This window comes from Pelmatolapia mariae, linkage group LG22 (assembly GCF_036321145.2).
Source record: "Pelmatolapia mariae isolate MD_Pm_ZW linkage group LG22, Pm_UMD_F_2, whole genome shotgun sequence".
Lineage (NCBI taxonomy): Eukaryota > Metazoa > Chordata > Actinopteri > Cichliformes > Cichlidae > Pelmatolapia > Pelmatolapia mariae.
Genome location: NC_086245.2, coordinates 18,346,343 through 18,374,171, shown reverse-complemented (window position 1 = coordinate 18,374,171; position 27,829 = coordinate 18,346,343). Strand labels below are relative to the sequence as shown.

Sequence of the window (27,829 nt, the reverse complement as noted above, 5' to 3'; positions counted from 1 at the left end):
AGTCAGACATCTTACATCGGAATCTGAGCCGTCCAGTTCCGCCAGCGTGGGCGCTTTGAGCACCCTCTTTCTCTGGCTAAGCGCCTGCCCGCCACCCTGATTTGGTCCTGCTATGCTGCTGGACAGCGAATGGGTGCTGCAGGTCAACTTCCTCCGAGCATCAGGAGTGTCTGTGGGTCAAACACAGTCGATTAAAGCGGGAAGATACAGCGTCCAACATACTAAATAGAGACACCGTTACAAATGTCACATGTACACATGAACCACACATCACGAGTCAGCTCCTTCAGTAGCTGGTTATAAAGACTTCTTTACAGTGTTATGACAGGACACCACAGAGGCAGAATTGAGGAAGATAAACCTCAGCCACATGCCAATGGTTCAGATTTTCTCCTCAATTTCCCCTCACTCATTTTCACGACACTCCTGCTTGTCACACAGACTCCAAAGTTGCCACGACACAGCAGCCAGTGTGTGCTTTACCTGAGCTGCGGAACAAGTCCTGAGGAGTGCTGATGCTTTTCCCTGCACCTGCAGATGAATTAAGGGAATATAACCTTCAGTCGGAGCTCACACAGACATTAACAAACACCAGACTAGAACCACGGGGAGGACTCGACAGCGACAAGCATCTGTCAGAGCAGAAGGCCTGTACAATGAAGCAGCATTTGCGGGTTTAGCAAGGTAACTCTAGGGGGGGGGGGGGTTCCGAGAAGATCTGGAAGGCTGCCCTGTAGTTTTAATAAATATGTGTTCTTTACTTGAGCCTTTAACACCACCTGGGTTGCAGCTGGAAGAATAAACTTAAGACAGCCTTACCCAAGAGTAAATCTCAGGGACACATTAATCCAGTGGGTCTCAGAGTGTGGGCCATGAAGAATGAGGTTCACAATTTATATTTTTGTATATTTTTATATATCTATATCGATATCCATCTATCCTTGCGAGAAGTATGCAGCTCTATGTAAATTAAACCACCTCTAGCTGGAATCAGAAAACCTGGGCTGACTTGGAGACGTGAAAACCTGTGACTGACAGCGCTTTGCGTGATCACAGTTGTAGCCCGCTTCATAGTACAGACCCCGGGTGTGAATTAACAGGACGCTGTGCGATAGTGGTCTATATTAAAGCTTAAACACATTGTGCATAAACTAGAAAGCACAGAGGGAGAGGCGTACGAAGGGAAGTGCGGGGGAGGAAGCAGGGAAAGACAATGAGTGCAGCCACAGTGCTAAAAGTTATTCTCGTACATAATTTGGATTGTGGTCACCTCGTGAACTGTAACACTACATTCAAACCTTCATCTCCCATTCTCAACCATTTATCTAAGGGGTTAGACTGCTGACAGCAGCGTTACATAATTCTTTCACTTTTCACATTGAGAGGGAGGATTAGGATGACCAGCAGGGGAGGCAAGCCGTAGAGAGAGTGATGATTTGTAATCTCACTTTACTGGCTCTGGCCCAATTGCCATCTCATAACAGCTATACCACAGACAGCCTCTGTGACTAGCATCTCCCCTAAAATATATGCCCTCCCTCTCTGGAGTTTGTACGTTTAATGTGTCCACAGGCTGCCCGTAAAAATCACCCCAGCAACAGAACATTACCAACACAGTTTCACGCATCCTAAGATTAAGGTGCACTGTGCTGACCCATCTTTCCTCTCACCTTCAGAAAGTGTCTTTATAATAAACAGCCAGTAAGTGACAGTAGTGTGTCATAAATGCACTTGTACAACACAAGCATGAAGTATGTGGGGTGTGTTTAAATCAGGGAGAAGCAAGAATCTAAGTCCTAAAAAATAGCCTGGAATAAAACACGGGCACAACAATAGGATAGAACATAACAGGTGACATGAACTTTACCTGATGAGTCAAAGCTGTGAGACATGCTAAGGGGTCGCATGACTGACAGATATGCCCATATTTGGGAGGAAAAAAAAGAAAAGAAAGGAAGCAAAATAGAAAACAAAGAAAATGTTATAATGGACGATGATGTCAGAATCATCCCAGTTTAACACTTCCATGCATCCACAACGGCTCCATAATCTCAGATTTTCATAAACAGTTTAACAGAATTGCCCCATATGTACGATTATGCAACAACTCAACATTAGTTTACTGAAGCCACTTACAAAGGGAGTGGTCTATGAACTGCACAGAACACTGGATGGTAAAGACTGCTGTTTTTTTTAGCTTTAATTGAAACCATGTTCAGCTGTCCATGTATAACCATTATATACTAAAAGAGGATTACGACCTATGTACTGCTCACTTCAAAAGGCACTGGCATTACATAATGAGTAATGTCACTTAAGGTCACAAGCAGAGACCTGGGCATCTTTGGGCAACTGCAGTAACAGCTATACTAAACACATGAAGGCTCACAGCTGCAGTCAGCATGATCCTTGTTTAAACACTGACACCTTTAATAAAGCGAGGAGATCGATGCAGGAAGCAGGCTGTTAGAGTACTCATGATAGCTGCAGTTAAGAATGATTAATTCATGGATAATGTTTTATGTCCTGAGTGGATGGGTTAGGCTCACTGAAAGCTGTCATGCAGAAAGTTAACAATGCTCCCCCAGAGAGATTTCTTCTAAAGATCAATACATTTGTGTGTGAGTCAGAGCAGTGTGAGTTCGTGCTTATATGTCAGGCCGTAAGTAGAATCATTTCTGAGCGTGGGTTTGTGTCGGTCGTCATCTTACCCAGGCGGTTTCTGCGGATCATGTCGGGTGAAACCGGCCTCAGCTTCCTTTCCGCTTTTATGTCCTCCAGCAGTCGCTCGTGAAGGCTCCGGGGACGCGGAGGGTGTGGTTTGAGTTTGCGAGCAGAGACCTGTCGTGACAATCAGAGGAGTGCGTACTTGATTACCAAGATTTTCCTCTCACACCTCTGCTCTGAAAGAGTGCATGATGACGTCATTCAGCGATTCTCTCAGTCAAAATTAATCATTTAGCTAAAAGCATCTTTATGCAATGATAGACTTGCATGTGTCACCATTCACACTCAGCCATCTGGCATCTGCAGCATCATGTATGGCAGAGTACTGGTATCATAAGTGACAACCAAATATTGATGTCACAGACTTGAGCGTTTTCACAGCTGTGCTGAATATAGACGACAATTATCACATCACTGTCCAAGTTCAATTTTACTGTACTGAAAGTGGAGTACATGAGGTATACTTAAATACTATACCAATTACATACATGACAAATGCTACGAAGGACCGAGCCTTTTTTTTTTGTAAGAAATAAATGAAGGATTCAATAATTAAACTGATGTCATTAAAACAGTCAAATCTAGTATATAACAACAGAAGATTTGTTTGTTTTAATGCAACATTAATATGTCCGCTTTATTTTGCTTCTATATCTGTCATTTTATTTATTTACTTTTTTATTTTCCTCAAAAGTTTTTTTTCCTAAACAAAGTTATATATGCACTAAAAAAATAATTACTTTATCATGGATGCAGCTTAAACAAGCTATAATTTAAAGTGTGTTTTGAGCATACTACAATTGGTACTATTGTACTATTGGTTGACTGGCTAATGGCTAAAGCCCATTAAGGGATCACTAGAGAACTAAGATCAAATCCAACTTAAGAGACAGGCAGTGGGCGCCCTGGGAACCAGGACCACTAAAATGGGAAAACTGCAGAAAAATGAGCTTTATGGCTTTGCAACCAATTTTCCCTAGCGACCGTGAACAACCACTCACCAACTGCTTTCCTGTTGACCAGTGGTTGCCTGGTTACTGACTGCTTTCAAGTTTTGTGTGACCGAGAGCTAATCAAGCAACAAATAAACAGGACATATTTTGACACGACACAACATGACAGACACGACACGACACGACACGACAGACACACACACACACACACACACACACACATCATTTGTTTTTTTTTGTAACACGCACACACAATACTGCTATTTATCAAATACAATATTATTGTGTGTAATTGCAAATTAATGAATTCATGCATTTTTATTGATTTTGAGCCTCCATACTAATTACTGGCACCGTGTTCTGTACGACTCACAGGGTTGAGAGGAGGTCGTGACCTGATGAATTCCAGAATGACCTCATGTGCGCTCTTCTTTAACCGTGGAGGAATGTCCCCATTCACCTGGGAGAAGACATTAAAAATAACATGAAGACGTGATAAAAAATGGAACGTCACACTACAGAACAAAAACATCGCTTGTCTTTGAACTACACAGAGGACGAAAACAAAAAAAACTCCAAACACCCTCACCATGACTTTTCGCAGCTTGTAACGTTTTGAACGGATGTCGTCCATCAACATCTCGTAGGGTGTGAGCTGGTACTCTATGGGTAGTGGGTTGTACTGGCGCTCCTGGACCTTCTTCAACTTTACACCATGTCTTAGATCTCTCATCACCTGTACCCAGAACCGTGCCTGATTGGAATACAAGCGGCACGGTTAGTGATGCACTTATGCATTTGCAATGCCTTTCACTGGTCCGGCCCACTCGAGATCAAAGTAGGCTCCATGTGGCTCATGATGTACAATGAGTTTGACATTCCTGCCTTAAAGTGATACTTGATGCACAAAGTAGATCTTCTTACCCAGTCTGCATTTTGCAGCTCATTGAGGTCTTTAACAGGTTCTTCCTGAGTCTCCCCTTCCATCTTCCGAAGGTTCTAGGCAAGATAGCAGAATGGGATAACATGGAATGTTAGCGAGGGGGAAAAAATGAGACAGAAAATGAGCAAAGTGATGATATTCAACTTGTGCCCAACTCTCTCCCAGAAAAATATTAGGTTAAGGTCCTAGGCATATTACCCATAATCTCATGGCAGCCTGCTTAATTAATCAATAAATGTGGATTCACATGACCAGGCGGATCCTTCTCATCTTGAAATCGAAATTATGCCAGATGGCGGGGGGGGGGGGGGGGGGGGACAACCCGACCCAAAAAGGTCAATGAACAACTAATGACTGCCATTAATATGTGACTGCTGAATCTGTTAAGCAGAACTGTTCTGGGTGACCTACTTCAGTTGTGATACTGCTCAAGATAAACCTCATTCCTGACATGTCCGATACAGTCTATCTTTTTTCTGTGCTGGTTAATCTCAATTTAAAAATGACAAATTACCATAACACCAGAGTTTTAGATCAAAGAAAGAAGTCCTTAAGGGGAAAAAAATATTGTTATGTAATATTTTAACCTCCGACTCCCACTGCTCCGACCTCTGTCTTTCAGTGAAAGTGATATGAAAGTTGCATATGCATCTCCCACCTTCACTTCCCTGGGGTCATTCCTGTTTTGAACGATGATAACATTTAGTGAGTCAGTGACACTGTTTTCAATACATTTACATTTGTTTCTAGTCTGGCTGGCTCCCAAGAGAAGAATGCGGTTCACAATCTTGTTAAAGAAAAGTCTGAAACGGTGAGAGAAACTAAAAGAAAAACTGATTATTCCCTAATTTGTAAGCATTTGTGATGTGTGTGGTACAGTGTATGGTTGCTTATTAGCAATCATCCAGAGGCCTTTAAGGCTACAGCCAGTCCCCTATACACCAGTGGTCTGATGCAATCCCGTAAGCTCTTTAAATTGCTGTAATAAAGTTAAACTTGATTCTATAACCACACCGTCTTACATAAGACTGTTTGCATGAATCATGCCTGATACAGAAGCTAGTGTTTACAGTACATATTGTACAGCAAAGCTACCATTTCTGGCTTTGCTACATGGTCTCCTTAAACTTATTTCTCTCTTAAGATCCCACCACAGCCTTTCAATCTGGTCTGTGCCACTGCAGCATCTTGACTCTTTTTCAGCCATTTTTTTTTTTTTAGATTTGCAGATTTTCTTGGGATCACTGTCCAGTTTCAGCAAAGCTTTAGCTGCCAGGCAGGTGGCCTCACATTTGACTCCAGAATACTTTGTACACAGAGGAGTTCATGGTCAACTCAATGACTGCAAAGTGCCCAGGTGGCTGCAAAACAAGCCCAAACCGTCACCCTTCCACAGTGCTTTATCGTTGGTATTAGTCGTTTGCACTCATATGCTGTGTTATATTTATAAAGCTGCATCTAAACAAAACACAAGACTTTTTGAACAACATACTTTCGAACAGATGAGACAAAGTGGAGATGTTTGTCTACATTTGGAGAAAAGCTGTGCAGACATGATCTTTTTAGAGCGCAGAGGCTTTCTGTGACAACCCTTCCAAACAGACCATACTTGTTCAGTCTTTTTCTAATTGCACTACACTAAGGTTTAAGGTTGAACATACCACCTGAGGCCTGTAAACTCTGAGACATAGCTCTTGGGTCTTTTGCATTTTCTCTGAGCAATGCACTCTGAACTTGGAGTGAATTTGTTGAGACATCCACTCCTGGGAAGATCATGCCATTGTATTAACACACATACCAGAAACTGGCAAAACCTCTTTTTCCTTTTCTTTTTTTAATATATTAGGGCTGCTAAGACTTGCTGATGATCAGTTAATCAAAAGCATTTGATTAGCAGCACCTGCCTCCTACTACTTAACCTCTTAATATGGAAGCAGTAAGGGCATATTTAGTTATTCAACTGAGAATAGTTTTTCCCCCTCATGACTGTAAAAAGAATTTATATTACTCTAAATAAAATCACAAGAAATTTGGCTTTAAGTGAGATAGAAGCTAAAACAGCTTAAAGGCTGCTCATTGACCTTGACTGAGTTTAATTATAAAAGTGCAAATTCACATAGCAGTTATCTAAAAAGAAAACGGAAAAGGAAAAACAGCACAAGTGGGTATTCCACCCTAATAATTCTCAGCTACTCCAGTAAAAACATCCTGCTTACACAACTGTTCCTGTTAGGTTGAGCACAGCTACTTGAGAGAGGATGCCAGAACACGTCCATTCAGAATTAAGTTATGCCAAGCACTCGAGCTCTCGGCTGGCCTAACAAGAGGGTCATCCAGGGACACCCACCGTCTCAGTCAATCTGTACTATAATCACTTCGTGGACTGTTGTTGTTTCTGCTTCTGGGCACCACTCTGGGATTTTCTTTCCCCAGCAATAAGTCTGTTGGCCGAATAGATCCCTATTCCAGCAGTTTAAGCAAACATATGTACCAAACCAGAGTGGTAAAACGGTTAGAAGAGAGTTTGGTCCTTTCTCACAGTCTGTTCTGTCCATCAGTTTTTCTTAGCGCTCATGTTTGTAATATGAGAAATTTGTGACGTGCCCTCTTAGTTCTTGAGTGACTTACATAAAAGTTCACCCAACTTTGCAAATGTAGCGATAACATTTAAAATAAGTAAGTGCAGAAGACGGTCGCACTCATCTGCACTTAAATTAGCAATAACGTCATAATGTCACACATCAAAAGTTCATACCTCCTTGGCACTCCTGATCTTCTCCAAGAAAGTGCGCAGTTCTCTGCTCTCAGCGTACAGAGCCCGGCACACAGCCTGGTAATGGTTGGGGGCATCTGATGGACTGGGTAGGTGGGAAGAACATAGCTGTAGAGGCAAAGAATGCAATGTATTACATATAATGGTGCTTATGGAATAAACAATCAATAAAGCTGCTTTATATCTGTGTGTGGATTGAAGCACACATTTGTCAGTACTCCAAATTACACACAAACCTTTATGTACATTTGTAAATCGTCTTTATGCTTGTGGATCATACACTTTGTACACTTTTGTAACCCTATTGAGACTAATTTAACTCCAATCTGGACCAAAGTGGGCATTTTAATTCTCAAAGTCATGCCTCATGCGTGGCTAAAGACATCGTGTGATGTTGGGGAACTTGACAAAAATAACACTAAACCTGCTTGACCAGCTGGAACAACATCGCCTGACAATCACTGGTTGCGCACCATTTAAAGCTCTGACCTGCGTGGTATCTGAGTCCAATTGTTGTGACAATAAGAGTTACCTGGTGGAGTTATGCATGCGCTGTCAAATAATCTCCAAAAAAACAATAGGGAACCAGATGGATGGCATATTTTCATTTTCAGGTAAAGGGCTTGGCAAGCTGAAAAAATGTCTGACTCCGCAAACAGCCGCCTTCTTGTCATGATGGGAAAATAAAAGGTGATATGACACCTGAGAAGTGAGAGTTAAAACATTCTTAAAATATAACCGCAGCTGTTGTTTCCATTGTTTCTACTGATAACAATTCTCTGTGGAAACATGCAAAAAATGTTTATATGGAAGAACCAAGTGAAACTGCAAAATAACAACACGACTTCTGGAAATCACAAAGTGTGCAAACGTAAGAATATGGAGTTAAATTTGATGTTAAACTCAGGGCTTCATTTGATGAGCCATAATTGGCATAAATGTGGCTGGATCCAAACCCCTAACTGACAATTTCAGTAGAACAATACCAGCTCATGTAGCCTCCGCTCACTCCATTCTACAAGAGCAATGAGCAAACCCATTCGGCACTTTAACATTTAAATATTCCTGTCTAAGTAGGATGCCAGCTAGCAGGTCCTGTCATCTTGTGCCAGCTTCACGTTTCGCTGGAACTTCAAAGTGAAATACCTCTGTTTGTCAGAAGAGAATAAGACTGGATGTAGATGTACCAGATCTGTCCGCAGCCATGCCATAATGACTTTACACTGAACAGAATGATTGCTGGAGGAGTAAGAGCTTAGGGAAGATGCACACAGGCAGCAAACAGACCTGGTATTTGTGTTCCACATCAGTTTTATAAGGCTTTATAACACAGGCTGTGAAATTTTCTAACCCCATTCCCCTAATACCAGTGTGTTTACAGGGCTATAATTACCCATCTTATTCAGAAGCTACTTGGGGAATTTACAGTGTGACAGCTTCTATCATGGGAATACGTTTGTGCTGGGGTGATTACATGCGGCTGCACTGCTTTCTTAACAACCCAGCTGTAAAAATGTGGCAAGCACAAATACTATACGGCAGTTTATTCCACACAAAACAGAAAGCCACACATTTCATATGCCTGTGATAGCTTTGCTTTATTTCAATTTGCTCTGCCATTTCAATCCGTTATGGACCAAGTGATCAGACTGAGGAAGCTCTACAGCAAGAACACTGCAGTTAATTATTAGAAGCAGTATGTGTTGAGAACAGATTTATGTACTCAAGGAATCTGGCAGACAAACTAACCTCTCATTGCAAACCAGATACAGAGAATTGACTCACACCACCAGTTTGTACGGCAGTGTCACATTTACATGTATATCTTAATAAAATAAAACCCTACCATGATGATGTCTCGATAGCTCCGGATGCTACTGATTGTACTGCTGGAGCCATCAGACACGAGGTCCCCTTCCTCCTCTTCTTCACATTCATCCTCTTCTTCTGTGGCCTCGTAGCCCTCGTCGGGACAGGGGTCACTCTCAGTTTCCTCCGTGTTGGTCATCATGTCGATGAGGCGCTCCAGCGGCGGGCTGAGCTCGCGCTCTTCGTTTTCTTTGAGGCCATAGTCTAGAGCTTTGTAGATCATGACACCCAGTGAGTCAATAACCTAAAAGGAAGAGGTTGTGGGTTATTATTTTGTACAGGCCACCAAGTTGATTTTACATTTTGTAGCTTTAGGCACTCAGGGGCTTGAACAACAGATAAATTCTGAAACAAACAGTTGCACTTGTAAGTGTGGACTTTAATTATTGTGAGGATCACTTCTAAAGGTGCACACACTGACAACTTTCATCATCTCCTAAACTGGAACACCAAGAATAGAAGTCTTTAGCACATAGGTTTGCTTACTTTTTCTAGCACGCAATGTGAGGGATTACTCATTGTGTTAAAGGCATGAACAGTACAACTTTTATGCATTCGATAAGTCAAATTGTGTGAACAATAGAAAATGTTCTGCAGAGCATCAAGGAGGCAACAACCATGACTTCTGCTCACTGTGTGAATTCTCTGGATAAACTCCTCCTTTAATCTCACATGGCTCAATCGGATGTTACTCTGACGTGAGTGACATAGCAACTCATGTGTCTCACAATCATCACAATTCACATGTAATGTGTGAAGTGCAGAAAGAAAAGGATACGTTTTCTTGTCACTAGTTGGCGGTATTGTGCACACTAATAATTAAAATCCACTGAGACCAACAACAATGACCTTGACCGTGACTATGATCACAATTTCGGCGATCATAGCATGCAAGTTTGTTAAAATTCTGACCAATACTGCAGAAGCAGGAGCGAATTGAGGACAGACGACTTCAGCTTGATGAAATCAGACCACGTTTAATGAGTAATCACGTCGGTCACTCCAAAAACTTCCTTTATACTGTATTCAGTGTCATATGTCCTCCGTGTCATCTTTGCAGAAAGCAAATGCAGTAATACTCTGGTGCAAGTCTTCACTGTATTGGTTCAAATCGGTGGCTCTTCTTAGCTCGAGGGGTAAAAACATTTCTTTCCCGTCTGCTGAAATCTGTTTACTCCAAGTTAACTATGCCAACATTATGTTCTTTCCAGCTGACAGACGACATTCAGCTTTTTGTTTCCTTCTGCTCATGCTCCGCTATAATTAAAAGCACACCAGCACATCCTCATGGAACAAGCCTCATTTCATAGTAGCCTTGCCTTACTCAGATAAACAACCGTATCTACAACAAACCTCAGTTCACCTGAACGGAGGACAGTTCACATCTTCAAAGTGAATGAGAAAAAAGGCCACAGTGTATCCAACTGAAACATAATAATTACCATAATCCGGGAGATGATTTCATTTCATCACTGCCTTCTCTCATTAATTAGTAGGACATGACCTTCGTTTTTTTTTTTTTTTTGTTGTTGTTTGTTTTTTTTCCCTTTCCTGATGTTTCAAACAACTATCAGATCACACAAAACTGCTAGTTTTACATCAGCACACTTAGTTCACCGATCTAACCCTCGGTCTGAGGTCAACAAGTGTCGGAAGTATTGGACAGTCGACCTGAAACAACCTTGGAAACGTCAGATATCGTCATGATCGGGCCAAATGATTTCAGGGCGCAGTGGGAGTGAAGACATTTAGCAAAGTACCCACAAAAATTAAAATACTATTCTGCATGTGGACAGCCTTTGATACTCAAAGGCTAAGGATACAGAGCACTTCACCTGAAGTTTCAGCAGCAAGCACAATAATTGACTTCAGTAAATTTTGCCATTTGCTGTAACTTCTACTGTGTTTATTTTGTTTGCCACTTGTCACCAGAGCCATTAAATAAATGCTCTGTCATTACTGCACTGCATATTCTATTTCCAGATGTGTATTGTTGAATGAGGGAGGTGTCCCAAACAAACCAGACCGTTGCTGTGAGTGAAGCTAGTTCTGATGGGCATGGCTGGATATGCGCTGGTTTGGTGCCAAAAACAGCACTGCACACGTCTTTGGAGTCTGGGAGTGTACTACATGGAAGAGAAGGGTGTGGAGTGCACACGTTTAGGTATGTTAAGGTCAACAAGGCGAAAAGAAACTAATTTAATCAGACTGACTCCTAAAATAACTGACACTTACTGAGAAAACCACGCAGTTCTAGAGTGTGGGATTTTACTTGGATACTGTACGATCCATTTTCACAGTTGTGGTGCAGCACATCGTAGCTTAAATGGGGTTTTTTTTTTTTCTTTGTTTTTTGTTTACAGACACCGCTTTGCAGTATTTGTATAGTCCAAAAGCCAAAACGGGTCTGGTAACATATCTGAGGAATCACAGGGTCAGACAAAAAATTCTGAACCCATGATCATGGTGAAAGATCGAGTTCTGAACGGGCATCAGTTTCAGTTAATTCAACGCATTGGGATTTTAGAAACTGTATATAATTAATTTCCAATTTTATTAAACAAAAACTAACCTCTGCCCAACAATGCCCGGCCCAGCCATCTTATCTTCACAGCCAGCTATGCGTGCCATTGCAGCACCCAGAGGAGCAGCAGCATGGCTCTGACCTGCTTTTATTAGCGACAGCCAGGTAACGACCGTGTTTGCACTAGCTTCGTCCACGTTTGTCAGCATTATGAAGTTAAGATACGATTACAGCATGTCGGTACAGCTGGACGAACATAAGCAGTAACAGTCCACTTATAAAAAGCAAGCTATTCTGCTTTAAAATCACCTGAGCTCTGTTGTGTGACAACAGAAAGAACCGTGTGATCATAATGTCATGAACATATGTGCGTGGAGTCACAATACATCACTGTAAATTTTATCAATTTTTCATCATTTTCATTACTTAAGTGTATGATATTTTGGAATATTATGAAATTGAATAAGATCACAGACTCTTTATGAAAATATTTTCATAGATATAAATAAATCGGTAAGTATGCAAGCAAGGAAAGCGTCTGCTATTGTGTGCAACTCAATATTTTCTTATTATTTTATAATGGCTTTTTCTGACGTGAGCACCTGCTCTTCAAAGTCTCTGTGCACAGATATGCAAATTGGATTATAACCAATAATACAATTTGTTTGCCTATTAAACATCAAAAAATTTAAAAACGCCCCCAGAAAGAAAAGATTTAAACAAACAAACAAAAAAATAAGAGAGAGAATAGAATAGATTCACTCAATTTCCAAAAATCAACCCACTTATTCTCACTGGGAAAAGATTGCTTTCATAGTGTTGCATCGTTATCATTCCTCAATCATCTCTGTGTGCAGTTGATAATCCTGTTCCCAGGCTAAAACAAATATCCTATTCCTTAGTGTCTTATTATGTAACCTTTTAATCCATCTGTAGTACAACATGCACTGTAGTGGGCAGGGAAACTAGGAAATTCTGGAGTGACAGTCTGCACATGGAGATCTCATTCACGGGCAAAAAGGATCATCAGCTTTATACTGCACCACGTATACATAAGAAACCTCATGTATTCGTGTCCAGGCTAAGCAGTCTCACTGTGCTACATGTCCAGTTAAGGAACATTTTCTGTAGTCGTGGGTCAAGAGTACGTTTAGCCAACAGTTACTGTTTGAATCAAATTTTCTAATCAAACACAAAATTAGTTTCAGTGATTGTCCAGTGGTTCAACAGCAACTAGCACAGTAAGGATCACTGTTTAATACAATAATTAAGCACCAAGTACAATAATCATGATAATTTGGATGAATTTTGCCACATATGGTCCATACATAAATATAAATGGCTATAAATCACACTTATGTCTCTAACAACCTGCAGCTTACATGCTTGATGCTTTCAACTGTATCAAAGTTTGCTTCTTAATTTTATCATATTAGATATTTATGTGAATTTTGTCGTACTTAAGTATGACATTTTGAGTTATAGCCTTAAACATGTCTTAAGACATCACATTGACCTTAGCACTGATCACCAAAAACTAAACAGTTCGACTTCAAGTCCAAGTGAAGTGAAGGTCTGTGCCAAATCTGAAGAAATTCTCTAAACGTCTTCAACAGATACTGAACTCACAAGAATCACATCAACCCAAAAATATCGGCAGCCACGGCTGTTGGCTGTGCAGATGTGTATAAATCTGTAGGGGCTGCATAAAGAACAGTTCAAAGAGTTCGGTTAACTGTACTCTAAACTGTCAGCAGGTGTGAATGTAAGCATGAATGGTTTTGATTAGCCCTGTAATAGATTGACAGTGTGAACAGGGCGTATCTCGCCTCTCACCCTATGACAGCTCACAGACTCCGGCCCAACTGGTAACCTCAACTTGAAGGGAGCGGAAGCCAAAGACGACGGATGGAAGAATCAGTGTTCAGTGGGAACGGGCCACAGGTCCACCAACACGGCAGCTAAATAATTCTGTTCAGCGACATATGGAGAAAGTTCCTTTGAGTTCAAGCCAGAAGGAACGGGGAAGAGGCATCTTAAGTATCAAAAGCCAGACTTATTGGAAAGAAATACAGATTGTGGTGAGTGTAATTGAAAACAGTCACATCTGAAGACTTGTGATTCAGAGGATTGAGGCAGTGAGGTGGAGGAAGAGGAAGCATGTGGGTAAACAGCTGTGAAAGGCAGCCAGGAAAACCACTGCTGGGGTTTAAGCTACGGGATAAGTGTGGTAGCAAACTACTAGGTGAATAAGGCTCCAAGTAAATTCCCAAGCAGCTACAGCAGGTAACACGGGATATGACCGGTGTTTAAAAATGCCTAGTAGGAAATGCAGCAGGATGAGTCATCTGAGTGCCGAAGAAAAAGAAAATCGTAACACAGAGAATGAATTCAGCTTGAGCTCTGTGACGGGCTTTCTCAGAAAGTTTACAAGCATCCTCAAGATTGTGAATCACCAATCCACTCAAAATAGAGTGCAGTTTCCCTCAACCTACACAAAGAAAGATAGTAACCATCTGCATTACATCACTGCATGGGGAAAGTTTATTAACAATGAGGGTTTTTACATAGAGAATCTTCTTCCCTGTACCAGAGACATTATCTTTAGAATCTGTGACGAAATACAAAAAGAATTCCTCACTCATGAATAACCTTTGTCCACCTCACAGATTTCATGTTCACTCTTGAACCAAAAAGGCAGATCCAATTCACAATAATTGGAACATAATTTTTTTTTTTTTAATAGTTTTGTACAGTAAAAATGTAAGTTTGATTTAGATGGAGTTTTTCCTTTTCCCTTCCAAAGAGGCAGATCAGCAAATTTTGTCAGTATTTTCACAGTTAATTAGTTAAAACAAGTCTGTACTAGCTGCACACTCACTGTCTGACAATAAAATAAAGAACTCATAATTAAGCACATTTTTTGGTTTCAACAGCTAGGGAGGAGTGTGTGTGCGCGCATGTATTTGCTTGGAAAAGTCATTAATCTTTCATACAACTAACCTTGGTTGTCTGATGGTTAAATAAGCCACAGAGCCCCCCCCAAATTTCCTGTATGAGGTTATATATGTTCCCCAGTTCAGATTCCCCTAGGCTCTGTGCTATGTTACTACCTGAAACATTTACATAATAATACACCCTTAAACAAAGAACACTTTGCCATATTCCTTCATTTCCTTGTTAGACCTACTTCCTTAACGCCAGTATGTTCCAACTACAAGCAAAGCACGCTAAATGTTCTGTTGGTTGCAAAAGCAAACACAAATTCTTCAAGCACTCATGGCATTTGAGGACAGAAAAGCTAAATCATTAGCATGTTCTTATACATCTAATGTGGCTTATGCTACCACTGGATCTGCTACCAGCTTGGATGATGAATTTTAATCCTAAGGGATAACTGGAACGCTATTTGAAACCAATAAAAAGGCTTGGGTGTCAGCGACTTTGTTTTTATGTTGCTTTTTAAAAATTTGCTGATGGCGCACATGTTAACATGTAAAAATGGTCTGGATGCAAGCTAGTTTGGCACATTTTAATGCAGTGCAGTTTCCAGAATCTCATCTCATCTCAGTGTGATTCTGGTTCAGACATTCACAGTTCAAAGTGTTGGCTTGCATCAAACCTTGATGCAAGCCAACACAAAAAAAAAAAAAAAAAAAAAAAAAAAAAAAAATCGGTGTTTCTTTTCCCAAATATAAGCATTTTTGGTGAGGTTTTGTCATTTTTACTTACTCAAATTCACCAAAATTAGCCTGGAAAATACACAGCCTATTGTTAGGCAAGCAAATACAGACTTTTTGTTTAACTTTATGTGGACCAATAGAGTTTATGCATATAGTGAGCCTCCAAAGGACTATTTTAAGCCAGGAAACACCATGACTATGTAACCAGCTTTGCCATATTTTCATTGAACCAGCTAAGCAGACTAGGTTTTTCCAGGTGTAGGATGTTAAAGAGGGAGTTTTAAACAATGTGAAAATGTGCTCCAGCAGTCTACAGCATGAGGAAAAACAGTGTTTTACCAAAATTAAAGCACAGAAACCTATTCTGCAAAGTGTAATTCAATGTGGGTTTTTGAGCAAAACAGAACTCTTCCTACTGCTGTATGTTTTATGTGTAGCCAATTCAAATCTTCACTACTTTAAATAGAGCGCAAAAAACTCAACTGTTTACATTCTCTTGTATAGTTATAGTTCTTGTAGTTGTATAAACTGAAAAGCAGTACAAGAGGAGCAACCAAGATGGAGGGAAAAGCATCGGTGAGTCAGCGCTTACGCAGATGTGCAAAGAATGAGTCGTTTGTGCTGAAGAGCAGCACATACTCACACGAGCAAAGCAGAAAGAAGTCAGGCTCATGTGCTGCTGAGACCTCTACCCAATTTATACAGAATTTACAACTAGTCTGATCATTAAACATAGTACTAGTCAAATAATCCTCAAGGTAAGGTTCAAGGTACAGGTGAGTAAACCCAAAGTTTCACTAGTGATTCTACACATGCAGCTTGTATGTCCCACCGGCCAATGAAATAACTGGTGGGCCTTGCTTTAACTCAAAGTGGCGGGTCAAATCCCGTCGCCTAGCCTATCACTTTGGGTTCTTAATAAGATCTGGTTGTATCTTTCATTGGCACTCACCTCGTGCATATACCAAACTGCACAAACTTAAAGGCACAATTTCAGGAAGCTGAAGTCTTCTTTATATTCTTTGACAACAGACTGTCAGCATTTTAAAAACGACCTAGCAGCTGTCATGAACGGGACCACAGCTTAAGAAACTTGCTGAGCTTAAAAACATTTCAACTATAGCAAAAGCTCAAGTCTAATATTGTCGTCATCATTTCCACATCACACAAGGGGAAATGTCCAAGTCACAAAGGCCAATTTGAGGTTTTTGGGTCATCTTTAAACTGAAAATGTAGTTTGCAATTTGTAGATTTTATCATGGCTAATTTCAGCACCAGGCTCTATGATGCACGTGAACTACATGATCTTTTTTGACAAAGCCATAACTTGCTATGTTCGGATCTATGAAACATGTTAGGTGATACTTGTAGAAGCATGTGCAAGAACAGCTTTCTGTGGACAGAACTGCCTGTACGAAGCCTCTATGTGACCTCCAACAATTCTTTTCATAAGATCTCCATTTCTTTTTTCAATCAAATTAAAGCATATCAATAAACTGCATGTCTGGCCCTTGATGTGGCCATAAATGAAATGAAATTTGCTTATTGAGGTTTTGCAGACACATAACCACATGATGTTAACTTGTCCCCCATCTTGGACAAATGACAATCATGGTGACAATGTAGGATCGGGCAAATAAAGTCCCATCTGGCAGCCACTGGGCATGAGGGGAGAAATGAGGATTTCCTGACCAGTTGCAAGTAGTTGCATGATTTCTAAATAACCAGTCACGCAGGCCTATGAAGGTCAGTTCATGACCATCTGTCAGCCACCTGTTGTGAGGAAAGAATGTACATTACTGATTTGGAGAAGAAAAAAAAACAAAAAAACAAATTCCCTCCTTGTGATTGCTTTGGTCCTACTATAGTCAGTAATGCAGTCGTAATTTGCATAGAAGTGATGGACATGTCTACAAACACTATCCAGCTACTCTCCAAGCTGTAGTTTCCCTTTTGCAGACTACACCAACTATCCGAACAGATTCCTGGAGCAGAGGTAACACGATCGTACAGCCCTGGGTATCATTGCGGCCTTCAGATTTCACAAAGCCGTCAGATAAGCCGCCTTCAGCATTTGCTGCCGCAGTAGAGCGAAGCCACCACAACACAGACAGTTACATAACCAAAGTTAAACCGAGAGGTCTTCCACTGCAGGAGCGGATGCTCAGCCTCCTCCGGTCTGAAGCATCACCTTCCCATTTCAGAGTGGGACAGAAGACGGAGCTGCTTTACGTCTTCAGGTCAAACTCAGCTGAGTTTGCATTCATCAGTGAAGTCAACTGGAAAATGCTGAGCCCTGAGAACAGTCAGCTCTGATGTTACATGTGATCATTTCCACTTCAATGGGAAACTGGCATAAAAGCAGACACTGTCGATCCAGGATAACATTTTTGAAAGAAAAAGGCACATACAGATAAAAACTACACATGAGCTCAGACTGAATACATCACACAAAGAATCGGCCTTTAATCAAACAGCTTCAAGCCAATGGCAGTGTGTGTGTAAAAAAGCATGCTCTCAAAAGCACAAACCTACAGAGTTTAGTGTATTTCACTGCAGCCTTTAATCACCAGCTGAAAAAGTCCTCCCACTGAGTTTGACCTAAATGCTGTCAGAATCCCTAAAGTAGCTCTAAACACCACACAAATCTGACAGACAGCTTCTATGGCACAGCAGAAAAACAGCTCCGCTTGCTCCAAAAACCACAAAGAGCTAAAGATCTGATAACTTTATAGACTTGACAGACCAAGAAGGAGAAAAATATTAATCTCTCAAGCCTGACTGGACCACATAAAAAAGAAACAATAAAAATAAATACTGAGCAAGAGCTGTCTTCAGTGTTAGATATAAATAGAAAACCTTGACCAGAATAGCACTAAATGCTAAACAGATCCCTGTGGTTTAGTTTCTGTGTGAATTTCCTTGTATAGGCAGAAATGTAACCTCAGGGACTGTAATGCCAGCCGCTTTAAAAGAGAAGCAGTCAGCATCCCCCCAAAAAAATCAATTGATCAATTTGAATAAAAGCAGGGTGCAACATAATGAGGTCACTGGTACATGTTGGGCATACAGGGATCCAACCGAGACTCACCCCGGGGGACTGCGACTGAATTCAAAAGCTGCGTCTACAAACAAGCATGCAGAAAACAGATCAGAACAATCCTCGGCCGTGGCTGAGATCTACATAAAGAAAACCCTGTTTCTTCCACAAATGTGCAATCTTTCGTCAAAGCTGACACAACTGAAAGGCAGTCTCTGCAGGGACAAGGCTCATCACCTCTAGTGACTCACATAAGGGTGTAGGGAGAAACATCCAGCCCCTGTTCTTACAGAACCCTCATAGCAGCACCTGCTTAACCCGCTACAGAGCGGAAGTCACTACTGCACGATGTTGAAATGCAGATATATGCAATTTCTACCCAATCTGAGAAGCTTAATCTACAAAACACAACATGATGGTCCCCACGTGGACTTTAAACTGATCTTTAAGGGCACAATGTTTTAAGCAACAGAAAAACAGACCAAAGACAGGTTGCATTAACTCTAATTTGCTGAGAATCCCTAAAGCTAAACCTCAGCCCACTACAATCTATATTAATTCCAGAGGTTTACTTCAAACATTATACTGGAAAACTAATCATTTTGGCCCCAAAGTCCAGATCTGGCAACCTGGGGACCTTGTAATAGGATACTACCAGTAATCTCACCTTAATCTTCAGATGAGGACAAACTAGGTTAAGCTTGTCCTGTAGGCTACAACAGAAGGTGCACAGTACAACTCAAACATTTTTTCCTAAAAGATGACGGAGCACTAGAAGAGAAAGCCAAATATGCCACCGTTTTTAATGCCAGAAAAAGCTGGTTTGTTTCTCTAGCATTACTGATGATTACCCATTACACCCATTTTTACTGGTTGTAAAGCAGGTGTTAATAAGCTAGTGATTGGCTCCAAAAACTAGAAGCAGAGGTAAGAGAGAGGGCGACAGAGGGGTAGTGGCTGACTCACTTCCACAAGCGACTGAGACACAACAAAAACATGTAAAGTCAAGGATTAGGAACACAGGAATCCCTTGCACCTTTTGTGTGCAAGGGATATAAATCAATTTTCCCAAATTATCCAAAGGCAGATTGGTCAGGGGAAAACAATGGGATGAATTTACAGTTCTAATTATTGTCAGAAGACTTTACATTATTAAATTAAGCTGAAACGCACAGTTACCAGCTCTTAGAGGCAGGCAGTTACAGCAGTGATCGGATCCCTAGTTGAGCATGCCAGCACGTCCAGACAGACAACGCTAACATGCTTATGCTCAGCAGGTTTAGTTTAAAGCATTTACCAGTTCAGCTGTGCGTCTTTGAATGCTAGCATTTGTTAAACACTTGGGTTGTGGCCAAATATTCAAATATGAACATATTAGTTTGTTGGGTAGGTATAGGTAGCACTGTTGCCTCAGTGACATTTAAATCCACCAATGAGCTGGGGCTTTTTTTTCACCTCCAAGTCCAGCTTCCTCCCAACCATGCTCCTTAACTGCTGATTCTAAAATGAATGTGAACGACTGTCTGTGTGTCTGCAACAGACTGGCGACCTGTCCAAGGCGTTTACCTACCTTTTGGTACATGTCAGCTGGGAATGTCTCCAGACAGGATTTAACAAGTTTTCAGATTTAAAAAAAAAAAAAAAAAAAAAAAAAAAAACCACACACAACACACACAGCCTAACTAAACAAGATGTGTATATATGAGCAGTACTGCTTGGCCAGCTACCCACTGAAATTAAATGTCTTTATAAAGTTTTCTAACAACATTATTATCATTCCCAGTTAAAGTGAAATTCAGTTTACTTTAACTCAATTTTACTTTGTGTTTTGACCCTTTTAGTGTCTGGCATTGGCTACTTCTGCAAGAGCTAGGTTCTCATGCAAATCGACAATTTAAAAAAATTAAAAAATACAATTTCTAAATCAGATTTGAAAATATTTAAACTTCAGAGCGCTTCTAAAGGAAAGGTCAGATGATCGGTCCATATAAAAGCAGTGATTATAATAAATAAATTCTAGCTCTAATAAAACACATCAACGCTGTCACCATCACGTGGGAAAACGGAGCTCTGCCCAGGTGACAGGTAATTCCTCCAAAGCACAAAACCCAGGGTGGAGACATGTTTTCAGTCTGTCAGCAAGATTACACAAAAACCAACAACTGGAGTTTCATGAAACCTGGTGATGAAGTGGAGCATATCCACAGACACAACAAACGAAACTTGGGCGTCAATTTCCTTGATGGGTTGGATCCAAGAATTAATTTCCACTTGCAAGATGCAGAAGAAAGTGCAAAACCAATTTGCATGATACCTGAGCAGAAATCTTTTTTTTCTTTTTTCCCCTAAAGAGATTTCTATCACTCTTTAAAAAAAAAAAAAAAAAGAAAAAAAAAAAAAAACCGAAAAGAAAAATCAGACAAGAGCCTTTGGGATTTGTAGAAGATTCTCTCCGAGTGCTCTTTTGGTCACATTTGTGCATAAGCTGATAAATACAGTTTTTAAAGCCTTAAACCACACTTCCCTCAGTGGAACTGTCATGCTTTGAAAAACTTGGTAACAATAACCATTATGCAAGATATTATTACCAAAAAAAAAAAAAAAAAAAAAAAAACCAAAGCAAACACGCCCTCTTCACAGCTTATTTGTAGAAACCAATCATGCAAGATGGCAGATGCATGAACTTGCAAAGAAAACCCACCCAGGATAAGCATTTTCACTTCTAACAGAGCTGCCACAGGTCGGCTTCAGCCCGGAGATAATCGGTGTTGACCATCAGCTGACGAAGAGAAATTCTATTTCAAACTTAGCCATGCAGGGACAGCTGCATACTGTGCATGCCTGAGATCACGTGAACAAAGACAAACATGAACTGCTCAGACCTGATGGACCAATTACACAAAGTATCCTCTCTGTACACATAATGAAGACTTCTCCTCCCAACATTATACAGCACATAGTGCTGGACAAACACACACTGGGCACATGTCCTTTTAACGTGGTTTTGGCGATGAGGTTTGACGCGATGAGAGCTAAAAATAAACTGATGAACAACAACATTCGGTGAACAACAACAGACCTGCTCTTTTTAAGTGCAGCACAAACAATAACTGCAGAACAAACTAAAGAGCGCTATTTGTATTGCGCTCTTACCCACTTGCTCAGGTTTAAGCGCATCACAGGTCTGGCTGGGATGTGCTCCCCACCTCATATTTCTCCGAGTCTGTAAAATGAAAATGGGCTAATGTTTAATACCTGCTTGCACTCACAAGACATGAGGGAATGTTTTTGTGCAGGGCCAGAGTGAACAACGCTGCACCACAGCTCCCATGCCAGCCCATTTGTAGTGTTCCTTCTAAGTAATGGGAGCACTGATGGTCAGACTAATGGCAACAGATCGTGATATTGTCTTGTCTGCGTTGAAGCAAATTAATAGTCTTCTCGTGAAATGAAAAGACTGTAAACATTTAATTCAAACGTTTAAGTAACGTCCTCATGTTCTGCTGGAATCACTGAAAGGAAAAAACTGTTCAAAACTGATTACTGGCTTTCGCTACCACAGTGTGTCTTTTGTCCCATCTTCCCCTCCTCACCCCACCAACCAGTCACAGCAGATGACTGACCCTCCCTGCCTCCCTGAGCCTGGCTCAGCTGGAGGTTTCGTCCTGCTAAAAGGGAGTTTTTCCTTCCCACTGTCGCCAAGTCCTTGCTTATTGGGGGTTGTGTGTTGTGGGGTTTCTCTCTTTTACCGTAGTGTCTTTACCTTTCAGTATAAAGCGCCTTGAAGTGATTGCTGTTATGAGTTGGTGCTTCTGCTTTACCTATAAATTGAATTAAATTGAATTGAATGTGAACTCACCTCTAATGACGTAGGGGCCGACTGGTATTTATCTGTAATGACAGCAGAAAGGAGAGTTATTCACTCATACAATAAGGATGTCACTTATGGTGCCTGTAACAATCACCAAGTCAAACACACCCTCTTAATCATTTATGGGAACGCACTGTACAAATCATCCAAAGGCGCCTCGAAGCAAACATGCAGACGAAAACTTCACACGGTGTTACAAACTAAAATGAAGGTTAGAAGAAGCGAGCAAGATTACTCAAGGCACTGAAGATGATTGTAAAAAGAGCGAGTTAATAAATTATTATGTTTTCCTCTCAAGTCACGGCACATTGCTCGCGCATCGCCTGAGGCAGACAGAGATGTCAAAACCAGCCACTGGGGGCTGCTTGTAGTAGTATTTTCATTCAAACATCGAAACGATGCTCTCATTCTCGCTATTGTTTCCATGGATACATTGCTTAAAATGGAAAGAAAGAATAAAAGAAATGAATACCTCAAGTTTCTGACCTTTCAATAAATACCTGCATAAAAGGTGAAATGTTACCAATTATTGTTTAAAAAAAAAAAAAAATGACTATACATTATCTTTCATGTTTTGGGGGGAAAAAAGAAAAAAGACTAAGCAAATCAGGGTCTCCACATCTCTTCAGGCAATTATTTTTCCACCCAGCACTGCCTCAAGATCTCCACAAAGCATCCTAAAAATCAATAGAAATAAGCAGTTCCTTTGTATCCAGAAGAAAAATATAACAATAAATCAGATTTTTAATGCCAACAGCATAAAAATTACTTTAAGTTTAGAAAAAGACTGCAGTTTGTGTTCAAACACGTCTGTTCATAATATCCATCTTACATGATGGAAAAAATAATGCTCAAAATATCCAGTGTATTAAAATATATCTCCAAAACATCCTGACCCAACATCTAAATTTTTCCTTTTCAATACAATTTCAGCATGTTGCGTTACCAAAATAAGTCAGTATATGAATTTCATATTCATATTCGCATAGATTTGCGATGTGGAAAATAACAGCCAATGTGGGAGAGTTCGGGATTAGGATGTGGTTTGGGTTACAGTTATGGGGTCAGAGTTTGGTGTGTGTGTGGGGATGGTGTTTCTACATCGCAAAACGATGACATCACGATAATGTGACATTAATTATGATGATCTGGGAACAACACCAACACAGGGATGTTGATACAGGGGTTATTTTCAGCCTGTGCAACAACTCTGTTGAGGGTACTACTGCTCCAAATGACTTCAAATCATTACAAAGTTTTTTCACTCATAAACAACATGAAAGAAAGAAAACAAGCAACTTTTAAAATTCCAGGTGCTGGGAGGACTAGGAATTTTTAACTATTGGTTAAAGTTAAAAGTATGAACTTCAGCCCTCATTAAGTTACCTGAGGCAGCGAGTTTAGCTACCTATAACCACCAGTAAGAATGAGGCAATAGTTTGAAGTACAGAATGAAAGAGCAACAGTCCAGACTGTAAAATTAGGTCATCGCATATAAATGAGAAACTTTGGCCAGAGATGCAATCATTCTGCGTACTAACACTGGTGCCATTTAGGCTTCAACTCATAAAGTATTCAAATAAAATTAGACTTCCTGCTCAAGGACACATCCATGAAAAACATTTGTTTCATAGTGTGCAACAATTCTGTTGCAGGCCACTAAATAACAGCCAACAATTACTCATGAATACTCATTCGGGAAACACTGGATCCTCTGTTTGTCCCAGCAGAGGAGCAGTGGCTCAGCCAGGACCCTTGCAGGGCAAGTAAATCTCAGCGGACATATTTAGAGGAGTGTAGTGTCAGCCTGACTATTCTGTTCATTCAAATAGCCTCTGTGCTGCTGAAAGGCCTTCGCGGCTTTCACAGAGAGACACGATAATTAATCTGCCAAGTCTTTACCCATCACTACCCGCAAGTCAAATAAATTTAGAAGGAAAAGAAGCTCCTGCTGGTATGAATCACTGAAATCAGGGTAAACAAGCGTCTCGTCTGATGCAGCATTCAGGAGAGGAGGCAAAGGTATTCTTTCCCATGCTCCATGTGAACTGATGTGACTGCAGCATGTTCATCACGCCTCGATTCACCGCAAAATAAGCCAAGACTTGGTGTTGCTTATTAGTCTGATTCTGTTTGCTGTGCGTCACGAAAATAAACACTTCTTCGCTTGCTGAGATTTCTTGATAACCACCCACAGCAGCTCCGGTCAAAATCTTAATATAGGCTAATATCACTAGAGGGGTTGAAGAGCTTATTGTTGGTGGTCTGGGAGCTGGCCAAATCATGCCACCTTGTCACTGACTCATGCAGGCCATATGCAGGTTGCATAAGCCCTGATTTTATGCCTGTGTGGTACACTAGCCGCTCAGCTGCTGGATGCTTAATAGGTCTCACATCTCTCTCATCACCAGGCCTAATAGGAATCAGGACAGGGCCAAGCTGTCCCAAAAATACTCCAGCCACCAGCGAGGAGGAGCAGCAGAGGACTCTCCCCATAATCTCGAACTGATGTGCACTCTGAAAGTCAGTGCATCTAATCAACACATTTGTTCTATTTTTGGTGCTGCAAAGATGCTAAGCAGCACCGAGTGAATCTGTTTATTCTGAGAGCCGGAGTCAAAGGAAGACAATATTACTGGTTAGTCTAGACAAGGCAGAGCTCGACAGAGGGGGTCAACTCAAAACAGGGGATCGGAAAAAATAAGAGGCTCAAATAGAGACACACCCAATCTCATCTCTGAAATATTAATGGAATGCAGTTAAAGACATTACACACACCTTTCTCCACACCTGAGCTGCTGTACAAGAGTAAGCCTTTCTCCTGTGTATAGAGATACACTACAGTTTCATCTGTAGTTTCAGTACACAGAGACCTGCTGGCTTCTAATATGTTTTTCTGGTGTGGGTCTTATAGAAGTTGACGGTTTTCATCTTAGACATCTACTTTCACTTTAGATCCATCTTATCTTAAAGACCTCATTGTACCGTATCAACCAAACAGATCGTGTCACTCCCAGACTGCTGGTTTACTTATTATTCCTAGGATATTTAAAAGTAAAATTTTGATGCTTTTGATAAAGCATATACTTAGGGCTGTATCAGAATCCTCCCTTAGTTACACCGCAATAGGCCTAGATTGCTGGGGGCTTCCCATGATGCACTGAGCGTTTCTTTTTTACCATGTTTATACACCTCTCTGCATTGCCTATTATTAACCTCTGGCTCTCTTACACAGTGTCTTCCTCCCTTCACCTTCCCTTCATCTGACTGGTGGGGTTTTCTCTGTATTATTTTCAGGTCTTCACCCTACAATGTAAAGCATCTTGAGGTGATTATTGTTGTGATTTGGTGCCATATAAATAAATCTGAATTGAATTAAATATAATTTGCTTTCCTATCTGTACAGCCAAAAAAGTCTATTTATTACCCAAAAAAATCTGTATAGAAAATGAGCCTGTATTAAAGAGTTCAAGGATCCTGTAAATCGTATGACGGAAACAAAAACAGAGTGGATATAGAGGATGTATACAGTCAACATGCATACACAAACTTCCATCCAGCTAGATTTAAATTGCGTGTAACCTCTCAGCCTACACCTGGCACCTTGCTGTTGAATGGATTCTGCCTCCTGGCCCAAATTTGCCCCCAATTCACCCCAAAATGTCACAACAAAGAGCAGCTATGACTCATCTGTCTCCGGCCTCGTGCTTGTAGGGAGTGTTTTTTTCACCGCAGTCTGGCACTGGACTTCACCCAAAAAGGTGCTCTGCAATTTGAACAGGTCACGTGATTTGTGTTTGCTGACTAACTGACCGCTGTACTCCAGGGGAGAGTGGCTGTGAGGCAGCCCTGCTCACAAACCAGTCTAAACCGAGCTTTAATATGAATCATGTTTGTGATGTAAATATCAGCCGCTGTTATGAGAACAAACCCGCAACGTAAATAATTCATCACACAAGCTTTCGTGGTCTTCCCCCCAGCAGCTATGCGGTGATCTATGATGTATTATTAACAGGCGCCTGTAAACAAAATCGCCACATGGCTAAAAGCAGGCAGCTACAACAACACGGCCTCTTCGTAGGGATGCTCCATTCGTTTGGCCTGTCAGGGATGTGGAGGAAAATGCTTTTTGTTGTTGTTGCTGACGGCTGCCTGATCAAAGCCAGTCTCCCTCGTTTAACCTGTGCAGTTACTCATAGCACACAAAGCTAAAGCGGACACCTGCCCGGTCTTGGTTGGTTGGTTTAGTTACCTGCGCTGTCTTCAAAGTGCAGTTTGACAGTCCCGTCTCTCCCGAGCCTCACATTCCCGGGTCCCTCAATCCTCTTCGGGTGCTCGGCTGATGAGACAACGGCAGACTTGGAGCTTCTCCTCCGGTGTTTCTGCGCTAAAGTCCGACAACACTGGTAACACACTGCCCATGCCTGCTCCTCGTTTATCGGCTGGCTGTACAAAGCCAGGATTTCTTCTAAAGAGAGCTCCTCGGCTCCGTCGCCGCAGTCCATGTTCACGTCTCCGATGCTCAAATCGGCGGCGAAATTCCGGAGAACGGTGGGCGAAGTCACCATCCCGTCCTCAGTCCCCGGTCGCTTGGCCATCCTCAAATCATTTTTGTCCGCATAACGTAAAGGGGAAAACGAACAGGTTTGTCAGGTAACGTCCCAGAGGTGCCCAGCTACATGATAAGATGTAGCCTCCTCCGTCAGCCAGGTGTTATCTGTACCGTCACCGTGGCCGTGGAGCACCAACGGTTCACACCGAGCCACAGCCAACCGAGAACGTGATCCGCGCGGTCCTAAAGCCTGAACGTTTAACTACCAATCAACATCAACAACATGCCGAAACTCCTGTCTTTTATAACTCACAGAACTTCCGGTGTGTAATCAAGGGTCATATTTTTTTAATCAAAAATGTCAATTAATAAATTATCATTTAAATTATATAAAAAACTATCAAATATATTTTATTTTTAAAAAAATACTTAGCATACAGTAAGAGTCGACACACCTGATTTGGGCTTTTGTTTTAAAAAGGTGTGTCACAAAGATCAACAAATCATGTGGTGGACTGCACTTACTCCTATAATTATTTTTCAAGGAAATGGGAATTGGGCGCAGATTTTCTTGAAACATTTGCAAACATACTTGGAAGTGCAGGATTTCAGTCAAAAACAGAGTTTGTGCAATTCTAATGAGCTTCAAAGTCAATATTCAGTATGGCTGCCTTTAGTCTTCAACACAGCTTGAACTTGACTGATGGTGTGCTATTGTGTGTTTTTCTATCCATGTGTTTGGGGTCATTGTCATGCAGAAAAATGAAGCCACTGTCAATTAGATTCTTTCTAGATGGTACTGCAAAGTAGATCAAAATCTGGTGGAAATGTCACTGTATTCTCAGTGTTTTACCACTGTCCTGACCTCCTCCATATATACTGACAATCTTAAAC

The 27,829-nt window shown here is 41.1% G+C and overlaps 1 protein-coding gene across 4 annotated transcripts in view; it reads right to left on the bottom strand.

Annotated features, from left to right (window-relative positions):
• spire1a (spire-type actin nucleation factor 1a) overlaps positions 1–27,149 on the bottom strand; it is a 33,735-nt gene extending 6,586 nt beyond the window's left edge. For 3 of the 4 annotated variants that reach the window (XM_065470894.1, XM_065470897.1, XM_065470900.1), the window contains exons 1-11: positions 26,636–27,149; positions 22,372–22,403; positions 9,243–9,509; positions 7,379–7,504; positions 4,605–4,679; positions 4,270–4,434; positions 4,054–4,140; positions 2,712–2,841; positions 1,868–1,909; positions 484–531; positions 16–170 (exon numbers count right to left, since the gene is read on the bottom strand). In XM_065470894.1, the coding sequence (XP_065326966.1) occupies positions 16–170; positions 484–531; positions 1,868–1,909; positions 2,712–2,841; positions 4,054–4,140; positions 4,270–4,434; positions 4,605–4,679; positions 7,379–7,504; positions 9,243–9,509; positions 22,372–22,403; positions 26,636–26,981 (1,473 nt within the window). In that variant the 5' untranslated portion in view covers positions 26,982–27,149. The remainder of the gene's footprint in view (positions 1–15; positions 171–483; positions 532–1,867; positions 1,910–2,711; positions 2,842–4,053; positions 4,141–4,269; positions 4,435–4,604; positions 4,680–7,378; positions 7,505–9,242; positions 9,510–22,371; positions 22,404–26,635) is intronic. The other variant, XM_065470899.1, reaches the window with a different exon arrangement.
• Positions 27,150–27,829: the final 680 nt, after the last annotated feature.